Source organism: Echinops telfairi, unplaced genomic scaffold, assembly GCF_000313985.2.
Source record: "Echinops telfairi isolate 266 unplaced genomic scaffold, ASM31398v2 ScPeMD7_4225;HRSCAF=4972, whole genome shotgun sequence".
NCBI classification, from domain to species: Eukaryota; Metazoa; Chordata; class Mammalia; order Afrosoricida; family Tenrecidae; genus Echinops; species Echinops telfairi.
The window spans coordinates 18,799,223-18,810,277 of record NW_022108124.1 but is presented as its reverse complement, the minus strand read 5'-3'; the positions used below and the strand labels follow the sequence as shown (position 1 = coordinate 18,810,277).

Genomic DNA, 11,055 nt, shown 5'->3' with positions numbered 1-11,055 from the left:
GACGTCGGACAGGGCAAGATATGACAAAATACCCATTTATAAACTATCAAGGGCTCATGCGGGAGGGGGGAGCGGGGAGGGAGGGGAAAAATGAAGACCTAATGTCGGGGGTTTAAATGGAGAGAAAATGTTTTGAGAAACGATGTACAAATGCACTTTACACAATTGATGTGTGCATGGATTGGGATAACAGTTGTATGAGCCCCTAATAAAATGTTTAAAAAAAAACAAAAAAACAGGGGCCTAAATCTGCCTTGTTCATTTTGAGATTCCCAGGTTCGCAGGCCCTTCGCACACTGTAGTTTACAACGAGTGTTGCTTGACTGAATGACTCTTGCAGGTAGCCTCATCTTTCACAAAGCATCTGGTGGGCTCGAACCACCAACCTGGAGTTTAGCAGCCCAGTGCTTATCAGACAGTGCCTCCAGAGTTCCTTTTGACTAAATAGTTGACCCCAAACAACGAATGATTATTTCACTACTGAATAAAGAGCATTCATTATTACTGAAATTTCTATAGTTTTATTTTCTCTCCAACTATATTACTTTCGCTACTCCGCTTACTGGTAACCACTTCCAGGTAAGTTTCCTCGAGTTTGTTAAAGGCAAAGAAATCAATAGTATAGGTACCTGGCTTCTCCCGGATCCAGTCGGACAGCCACTTTAAATTGCAATCACAGGTCCATGGGTTTCCATGGAGATAAAGACTTTCCAGGCCAGGCATATAGGAGACCATCTCTTGAGGGAGGGAGGTCAGGAAGTTATCAGACAAGTACAGGTACTTAATGAAAGACGTTTTAAAGATCTGGAGGTAGCGCAAGGAGACAAACGTATCTGGGTGAAGTTTGGTCAGTTGATTTCCTTCCAAATGCACTAGTCGGAGGAAGGTGAGTCCATGAAAAACCTCCGGGTTTATGAACTCGATATGGTTATGGTCCAAATGCAACCTTGTCAAGTTTCTGAGGCCGTAAAGAGTCTCCTTCCGAAGGTTTTGGACTTTGTTATAACTCAGTTTTAAGACCTAAGAAGAAGGAAAAGGCAGGACACATTTATGCTGTCAACAGCATTTTGACAAAAGGGAAATGGAGGGATATTAAAACACATGACGAGATAACACAATGGTGTGTGTGTGTGTGTGTGTGTGTGTGTGTCTTGTTTGGGTACAAATGCAAACAAATTAGTTACTGATTTAACATGGGGATACCAGGGAAATTAGAGCTCAGAGGAACATTTGATGGTGTTAAGGAATTCGAATTAGAAAGGGAGAGTAATGGCAGGGTGCTTACGTGTTAAAAGCTCCCTGTACTTTGAGCTGTGGAAGTAGATGTAGAAGAAACACCGGGATCTGGATTTGCTTCCTAACAACCCACTGGCATTCACAAGAGGTGGGTAGGATGCAGATAAGGCAACATCTGTCCTGTAGCTAGTTGAAATTTCCATAATATACTGCTTTACCTCTCTTAATATTTCAAGTAAATTCAAGACTTCTCAAGTCTATCCATAAGAAAAATATTGATATTAATTTATTTTCACATTTATCAAAGCTCTATTAAGTTATAGTTCATATGCTATGAACCTTGCCCTTTTCATGTATACAGTTCAGTAGTGTGTGTGTGTGTGTTTAAAGTATTGTCACATTGCTGTGCAATGATCATCACTATCTAGCTCACAGAATTTTCATCATCCCCAAATCAAAACCTGTGCCCATTAGAAGTCATTCTTCTATAAACAAGCAGCCATCTAGCTGAGAAGCAACTAAGCCCACAGAAAGGAAGCACACCAGCCTTCTGCCTGATCCTGAGGTGTCGATGGGCTAAAGTATCAGGCACCAAAGCCCCAGAACAAAAAATCATATAAATGTAACTGAGGGGGAAAGTGGGGTGGAGACCCAAAGCCCACCTGTAGACAATTGGACATCCCCTTACAGAAGGGTCACAAAGAAGAGAAGAGCCCGTCAGGGTGCAGCATAGCACTGATGAAACATACAATGTCCTTTTGCAGGATCTAGTCCCTCTTGGTAACCTATCCAAAGTATATGAGGGGAAATCTTGCCAATTTTTCTTCTAAGGAACATTCTGCTCGATGTCTTTGTCAAGTAGATCTGTTCATGAATTCATTGATGCCGTAATTCAAAGGCCTCACTCCATGCATGGGGCCGTGTGAATATACCATCATTTGGATCCAGTACACCCCAGTCATCAAAGTGATATGGTGGTTTTTTAATACATTCAAGAGCAAATTTCAGAAAAGCCTGACATCCTTTTTTTTATTGTTCCTTCTCTTTTAAAATATATTGATTTTTTATTGTGTTTGCAGTGAAAGTTTACACAGCAAATCAGGTTCCCATTGAGCAATTTTTACACACATTGTTCTGGGCATTGATGACAATTTTCACATTTTTCTCAATTTCTTCTGTTTGCATTGATCTAGCTTCCCTATCTCCCCCACCCCCGCCTTGTCTTCTCATCTTTGGGGGAAATATTGACCTTCGATCTTATATAGTTGATTGTTTATGGAAACAGATTGCTCACCAGTGATGTTTATTTTATAAAGCAAGTTATTGTTTGAGTGGAAGGTGACCTCCAGGAGAAGCTTAGTTACAAGTTATAAGTATATCTGGGGGCCATCTTCCTGGCTCTTTCTCTAGCCTGCCCTACATAAAGGGTACGTTTTTCTCCCATTCCAGCTGGCACCTTCTATGGTGCGCCTGGTCAGAATGGTCACTAACGGTGGCCAGGCACCATCTGGTTCTTCTGGTCTCAACTAGGAGAGCCCCTGGCTAGTTTCTTCTTTGACTCTTTGATGACCTTCCTTCTCTTGTGGTCCCAATGAGTAGAAACCAATAGTTGTATTTAGACACCTGCTCCCAAACGTTTTTTTTCTAGGGTGGGGGGAGATATCTCTCTCTTTTAAAAAGTTTGATAAATCATTTTATTGGGGGCTCTGACAACTCTTATACCATCCACACATCAATTGGGTCAAGCACACTTGTATATAGGTTGCCATCATCATTTTCAAAACATTTCCTTTCTACTTGAGCCCTTGCTATCAGCTCATTTTTCCCTTCCCTCCCCCACCCTCCCTCCCTCATGAACCCTTGATAATTCATAAATTATTTTTTCAGTCTTACACTGACTGATGTCTCCCTTCACCCACTTTTCTGTTGTCCGTCTCCCTGGCAGGGGGCTATATGTAGATCATTGTGGTTGGTTCCCCCTTTCTCCCCCCACCTTACCCTTACCCTCCTGGTATCACTACTCTCATTATTGGTCCTAAGGGGTTTACCTGTCCTGGATCCCCTGTGTTGCTGTGAGCTCTTATCTGTACCAGTGTACATGCTCTGGTCTAGCCGAATTTGTAAAGTAGAATTGGGGTCATGACAGTGGAGGTAGGAAGCATTAAAGAACTAGAGGAAAGTTGTGTTTCATCAGTGCTACACTGTACCCTGACTGGCTCGTCTCTTCCTTGTGACCCTTCTGTAAGGGGATGTCCAATTGTCTACAGATGGGCCTTGCATCTCCTCTTTGCCCTCCCCCTCATTCACATTGATATGGTTTTTTTGTTTGGGGGCCCATTATTCTTGGGGAACTTCCCAAATTGCTAGGCATTGCCATTGTCGATAAGTCCTGTCCCTAGTTCCAGGTTCCTTCCCTCCCCTGTGGTCACAGGATCCCTAGAGCTCTCGCTCCCCTGGTTGCATTTCCAACCTTTGCTTCTCTGCGGGTTCATCTGCATCATATTTCTCTCTTCTCAGGGACCCTGTGCAGTTGTTCACCTATGCTCCTCACCTGGGAACACTGTTTCCCTGGACTCCATGTGGCCTTGCTGCTGTCTTCCTATCCTTGAAGATGTCCCAGATGTCATCCCGCAACCCATCTGGTTTCCAGTCATTAGTGTTCAATACATCTAATCGATTCTGGAGATGGTCCCCACATTTAGTAGGGATAGAGTTACTGTCACACTCTGGCTACTGTGACTGGTTTCATTTGACTTCACCAGCAACAAGAAATGGTATAAAAGCAACTGTATGGGGGGAGCAGGGAGGGAGGGGGGGGAAATAAGGAGCTGATATCAGGGGCTCAAGTGGAAAGCAGGTGTTTTGAGAATGATGATGGCAATGGGTATGCGGATGTGCTTGATGCAATGGATGTATGTATGGACTGTGATAAGAATTGTACGAGCCCCCAATAAAATTATATATATAGATAGATAAATAGATAGATAGATAGATAGATAGATAGATAGATAGATAGATATAAATCTAATGCTCTCATAAATTATACTTTCACTAAATGTTCAAGAAATAGAAACCCAAGAGTATTTTTTCAGTGGGAGTTCTTTATACCACCGCACTATGACTGAGATATTTTCTAACTTTCTATGTGAAAAGGTCATTTAAAACAAAGCAAAATGACTTTATTAAAATTAGCGGGGATATCTGAAAGAAAAAACAACTCTACAATGGCATGAAAGCAGTCACCCACTGGCCTTGTTCTGGCCCATGGCACTTTCCACAGATGGGGTTGAATAAATTCTGGATGGCATCTGGTGAGGTCCACGTCTGTCATGACAACTGATGTCACTGGAAATGGCATTTCGAATGAGGAGGGTGATAGGCTTGCCAAATCTCTGCTGGGATCTCAGGGGTGTGTCTGTCTCCAAAGCTGTGTTTTCCAACTACCGATCCTTCTCCTTGGTCCTCCACGGTTTCAGCCTCATCACTAGCAGCGATGGGTTTTTGTTGCTTGCATGCTTGGTCCATCACAGACCGCAGGAGATGGTGAGCACTCTTTCGTTTCTCCGTGTTTGGCATTAGTGGTGGGTGTGTAAACGTGAGTAACTGTCATATTCACTGTTCTTCCTTGTAAGCGATGGTTATGAGCCTGTCACCTGCAGCTCTGCACGTCAGGGTAGGTCATGGTCTGCTCTTTCAGAGAAGAACTATGACACCCTACTTCAGTACAGTATTTGCATCAAGTGTGAAGCGCCCACTATCAGTCCACGCCAGTTCACAAAACTTATTCCTTTCCAGGCTTCAGTTCCTTTCAGTCACCTTCTAAAGTCTGGTTCGTCTCGCACATGTTCCACGTTCTGATGATCGAGCGAGGTTTGAATCTGTTTCTTCTCATCTTGAGTTGTGCCCCAGCAATAAATGACGGTGCCGAAAACTTTAGTTCATTGATCTTAAGCGAGTCTCCTTTGAGGAAGCACTTTCCCCCAATCACGTCTTCCGCGTTGAGGGGATCATCACCTAGGACTCCATCTGAAAATATTCTGCTGCCCACAGGGTTCTCACCGGCCAACTGCCAGGTCCTTTTCAGTATGTCTTAGTCCGGACACTCTGCTCAAAGGTGACTACACTGGGTGGCCCTGCTGGTGTGTGAAACACTGCTGGTGCACCCTCCAGCATCACAGCAACACAAGCCACCACAGCACAGCACGCGGACAGATGAGTGGCATAGAAACTGTATAAAGGGTCCTCTTTTGCCTTTTGGGAAACTTCGAGTCCTATTATCTCACTGTTCGTGAGTCTAGCCTGACCCACAGTGACCCTACAGTATAAGGTAGAACTACCCCTGTGAGTTTCTGAGACTACAAATCTTTATAAGAGCAGAAAGCCTCCTCTTTCTCCTACAGAATGGCTGGTGGTTTTGAACTGCTGACCTTGCGGTTGGCAATCCAACTCACAACCCACTGTGCCACCGGGGCTAAAGATCTCGATGTATATGTTTTTGTATTACTTTATTCTTTTTCCTATGCTTCTTGATTTTCACGTTCTTGCCTACTTGTATGAGAATGCTGTTAAATTTCCCGTGCTTCCTTGTAAGTCCAATTAACCTTTACAATTTTTATAAATCTTGAATGAGACATGAAATGAATAAGTTGATTTTTTAAAAAAAATGATTTACTGAAAGCTAACTTTGGTTTAAGAAAATAATTCATGTTAGGAAGCACATCTGATTCCCAGATGAGTGAATATGACTTGGAGTTGCTTTTAATACTGGTCTTACGGTTTAGCTGGAGGTATATCAAATACCCCTCCAGATTTCCCTCTTACTCACCTATCATTGCATAAGAAAATGAGTTCTTTGATGTTTTCTCTTGATGTGTACTTTTAGTTGCCTGAAGATTTGCTTAGATCCCATCGGAAAGGCAGTGTTAGAGGCACACCTCACAGGCTCCACCGTATGTGTTAAGCCCCCGCCGCGGGTCTCACCTGCAGGGCCTGGAGATCCGCAAAGGCCTGGTCGGGGATCGTGTGGATGGCATTGCTGTGCAGCATTAGTAGCTCCAACTTGTTCAGCCCAGAAAAATCTCTTTCTGTCAATCTGACCAAGCTGTTATATCTGAAATAAAAATATCCATCTAAGTATAAACTTATCCTATCAACTAAAAGTTCAGATATCAAAGCGCGTGCGCGCGCACACGCGCGCACACACACACACACACTCACTCAGGTCTCTCACTTTCCCTGTGGTCTAAAGAGACCATTTTCTGTGTGTGAAATACCATTGAAATTCACCAGATGCCTTGTGGGCTTCAGTTACAAGCAGCTCATCCACGTAACTATGGAGGCCTCGTGAGGGCACTGTGTCTTTCAATAAAAAGGAGCTGATATCTCGGCGTCCAGGAAGGAAAAGAATGTTTTGAAACTGATTGTGGTACAATTGTACAACACCGGTTGATGTGACTGAACTTTGGAATGATTAGGATATATATTAACTCCCAATTAAGAAATATATTGAGATTACCCCTTTTAAGACTTCTCTAAACAGTCTCCATAACCTTCTTAGCTGACCTCTCTGCCTCGCTCATACTTGAGGTCTCTCTTGACATTCCTTAAACACTCGATCCATTTAAAATCCAATGTTTTAGGTGGTGCAGCAGTTTCACCAATTTGTTAGAAACTTTAATAGTTTGGGAAGATGCCCATTTTAGTCTTGTTAAAAATTTGTTATCAAGCCCTGGCCTCAAATATTCCTCTAGTTCCTTGAGGTTTCCTCACCCCCCACTATCATGACCCTAGTCCAGTCTTTCACTGCGGCTTAGACCGGAGCATGTGCACAGGTACAGATAAGAGAGAAGAGCTCACTATGCATGGAATCCAGGAACAGGAATGAGAGCAGCAATACAAGGAGGGTAGGGGGAAGGTGGGGCGAGGAGAGGATGAAGGGGCATTAATTGACACATAACCACACCCCCCACATCCCCAGGGGGACGAACAACAGGAACCGTGGGGGAAGGGAGATAGCAGTCAGTGTGAGAGATGAAAATACTAATTTTTACCATTTATCAAGAGGTCACGAATATGGGTGGGGAGGGAAGGAAAAAAGGAGCTGATACCAAGGGCTCAATAGAAAGTAAATGTCTAGAAATCATGATGGCAACCTGTGTTAAACTACGCTTGATAACAATTGATGTGTGGATTGTTACAAGAGCTGTCAGAACCCCAGTAAAAGGACCTTTACATAAAAAGTTTAAATTGTTTGCTTTCCATGGTACACAGCACATCTGTTATTTTTTTTCATTTTTCTTTCCTTAAGGCACCAAGTGTCTTGCTGCCAGAACTGTGTCCAGCCATCGCAGTCCACCTGAGCAGAGTCACGTTTAAACATGTTTTGCTTAGAGTCAACCTGCAGTATGAAGGGGCCCTCGCAGCAGGATTTGGGGATTACTTTCATATACCATTGGTTGCTTTTGAATTCGTCTCTGCGAACACTGGTAAGACCCACCCCATTCTTTGATGTTGTCTTCTTCCCCTCCTTCTACAAGGTGGATTTCATGATTACAAAGCACCGGCTACGAATTCTAGACCCTGATCTAGAGAGACAGTAACTGGATTAATAATTACCCAGGGGCAGGGCAGGGGAATTGGTGGGGGAATCAAGAGTTAACAGCAATGAGTATGACAAAGAAGAAAATGTTCTGAAATTGATTGTGGCAATGATGGCACACTTCATCTTAATAGGATTGAACTATTAAACTGTATGATATGTGAATTATATGCCAATAAAGCTATTAGATAATAAAAAAGAAGTCTAGGCTGTAATGCCAAATAGCTGATGTGGATAAAAAATGTGGTCATTTAGTAGTTGTGAAACCTTTGGTAAAAGTAATCTTCTGCTCCTTGTTTTCCTCATGCATGAAATGCAGATAAAACAGAACTGCTCGAAAGGCTCTCTGTGGAGTAAGAATGTGAACACGTGTACAGTATTACTCCAATGCCAGTCTAGAGTAAGCACAGCTATATAATGTTAGGTACTGATGTGAGTGCTTGTTTCCAAGGCACTTCCGATGCTCAATTCCAATTTTTACGAAATTGCCTTGATTGTAGTGGGGCTTCAAAGCAGTTGTAGGAAAATAGAATGGAGAGATAATGGGATTTTCTCATGAGTGTTTGGAGGTCTCTCTCATATCAGTGTCATCTCCCTTTACCTGTAGCTCTGCCAATGAATGACGTGACTTTATTCATGATTATACCTTAGTGCCTACCATTGGGCTTGGCACATAAGGAGGTGCTCAATAATTGTCAAATGAATCATCTCAAATCACACTACTATGTTCACACACACACACATACACACACACACACACACCTTTTATGGACCTTTAAAATATAGCACCCTTTAACATTTTAGAGATTGCCATCTTAAATTAGGGCTGTTTTAAAGACCACCTTACATCAGTCCATTTGTATTGAAAGACGTCAAAAGGCTTTTTAAAAATACCTAGTAGACTTTGCTTACATATCCTGGATATACCAGAGATTTTGTGTCAACATGGGGTTCTCCAAAGCTGTGATCTAATGTGATCAACTCCATAAGGGGACCTTCTGTGAGCAAGCAGGCAGCTGGGAAAGATTAGAACAGAGAGCTACCTCCTTATTCAAGTCAGCTGCGATAGGATTGAAGGCTCGCATCCTTGGAGGGGTGGCCTCCTCGGACTTAAGCAGACTCTGTGTGAAGAACTGCCCATTATCCTTCTTGCTGGTCTGGATCCTATATCTGGCTCACCGGCCCACCATATTGCCAGGCGCTGGAAACCATCACCGGCCTGCCACATTGCCTGGCAATCTGGAATACATTCAACTCTGCAGCCACGAACCTGGCTCCCTGCCCTTGCGTTTACCCACCTCTGCCTTCACCAGCCTGTGGTCTTCTTGCTTCCTGGTTCATCTGCCTGGCAGCTATGTGAGCCAGAAAAAGCCCAAGATTAACATTGAAACCACAGTTTTGAATGAGACTGGACTTAACTACTTCTATAAGTATGTGAGCCACTTTCTTGATACAAAATTCCATATATATGAATCAGAGGACACTTCCAGTTGCTTTATATCTGTCTCACCGATATATCTCGAATCTGAGTGTTAACAGGGGCAGTATCATTTCACTGCAAAAATGTAACCAGATTGAAGCTTCTCTACAGTCTTGACCTACCAGCTTTCTAAGAGTATGCCTTTAGGTTCTAGAAGAACTCTTTGCTACTTTACCAAGAAAAATATTTTCATTGCTCCCCAAAGTGTAAGCGTTTCATTTCAGAAGGCACCTGTAATTTTAAAATCCATGGTGGATAATCTCCGAGAGACTCAAGTGTTTGGGGGGATCAAGCCACCAGTGGGATCAATTCCCCTTTGAAAAAGGACAAGATAAGGTTCACACGCACCCTAAATTGATACGCTCCACGTCGGGTGGGATGCCGTCTGGGATGGCAGTCAGGTACCTAAACGTGCAGTGCACCTCCGTGCGCATGTAACAGGCACAGCGGCGAGGACACGCCCTGCCCCCGGGCGTGGTCACCAGGCAGATGGCAGTGAGGGAGACCAACCAGCCAGTGATTCCTCTGCTTTCAGCCTTCATCCTGAAACAGCATCACATCTGGAAGTTACAAAGATGGTCCAAGCACGTGCCCCAGTACAACTCGCACGCAGCCACCCTGGGAAGCTAGGGAGCCTCTCCCATGAGCCACAAGGGCAAACCGTGCTTCTCACAAAACCATAGTGTGCACTGGCATCCCATTGAGATCCAGTGGAGTGTTGACTCTTGTGACAATTTCTTCACAGCCTCTCACGACCTAATGAGAAGCACCAATTGCCATCTCTTAGGGCTCATTAAATGGAGGCTGGGAACCAGAATGAAGATATCGTGGCATTGAGACACATCAGCCTTAGTTTCTTGTTCTTACCATAATTTCTTTAGACTAACTAAAAAAAATTACTGTGGTAGTTACATAATCTGGTGTCAACTTGCGAAAGGGTGGAGTCTCGCCTGTCAGTGAGGTCACAGCTTGATGACCTCATTTGGAGGCACCACGGAGATACACAGCTCGCTGGAGGCCAGATGCACACAGACTCTGTTTCGTCTTCCTGTTGACAAGACACATGGAGCTACGCTAGAGCCCTGGAGCTGGAGGAGCCCCGTGGAGACCCCTCCCAATGCTAAGATGCTTCTACCACAACTGTATCCACAAAACGTTCCACCCACTTGCCTGTGATCTTTGTGCATTTGGTGTGATTGCATGTGTTGCATGAGTCTGAAGAGGAATTTATAGACTTGTATTTGACATATGGGATCATTATCAGACATGGACTTGATCTGGACTGGGCTGAGATGCTTTCTTCATGTGCAATTGCTCTTTGATATAAAGTTCTCTCTTACATGTGAATGTCTCTGGATTTGTTTCTCTAGTCCACCCAGACTAACACAATTATAAAAGTAACTACATGTGCATTATAGAAAATTCAGGAACTGTAAGTAGAAAAAGGACAATAAAATGTATTCATAACACCACCACTCAGGTATAAACATGGACATTTTCCTGTATTCCTTCCAGCCTTTGAGGTATGTGTGATCTGTCTATGATAATAATTAATTTTATAACATCCTTTCTCGTTTAACGGAGGTCTCCCATTTTATTCAACATGCTTCAAAGACATTTACTAGAAGGGAAAATCAATCTGTTTCTAATGCACCCTCAGATGTTTGCCAAAAAAGGACACATTAGCCACTTTACTGCCAAAGAGTAACCACAAGCAATAGCAATAATAACCAACAGGCTG

At 43.4% G+C, this 11,055-nt stretch overlaps 1 protein-coding gene across 1 annotated transcript in view; it reads right to left on the bottom strand.

Annotated features, from left to right (window-relative positions):
* The window catches only part of IGSF10 (immunoglobulin superfamily member 10), a 32,025-nt gene extending 22,169 nt beyond the window's left edge, over positions 1-9,856 (bottom strand). The window contains exons 1-3 of the mRNA XM_004708646.1: positions 9,663-9,856; positions 6,217-6,346; positions 630-1,020 (exon numbers count right to left, since the gene is read on the bottom strand). Coding sequence (XP_004708703.1) covers positions 630-1,020; positions 6,217-6,346; positions 9,663-9,856 — 715 coding nt within the window. The remainder of the gene's footprint in view (positions 1-629; positions 1,021-6,216; positions 6,347-9,662) is intronic.
* Positions 9,857-11,055: the final 1,199 nt, after the last annotated feature.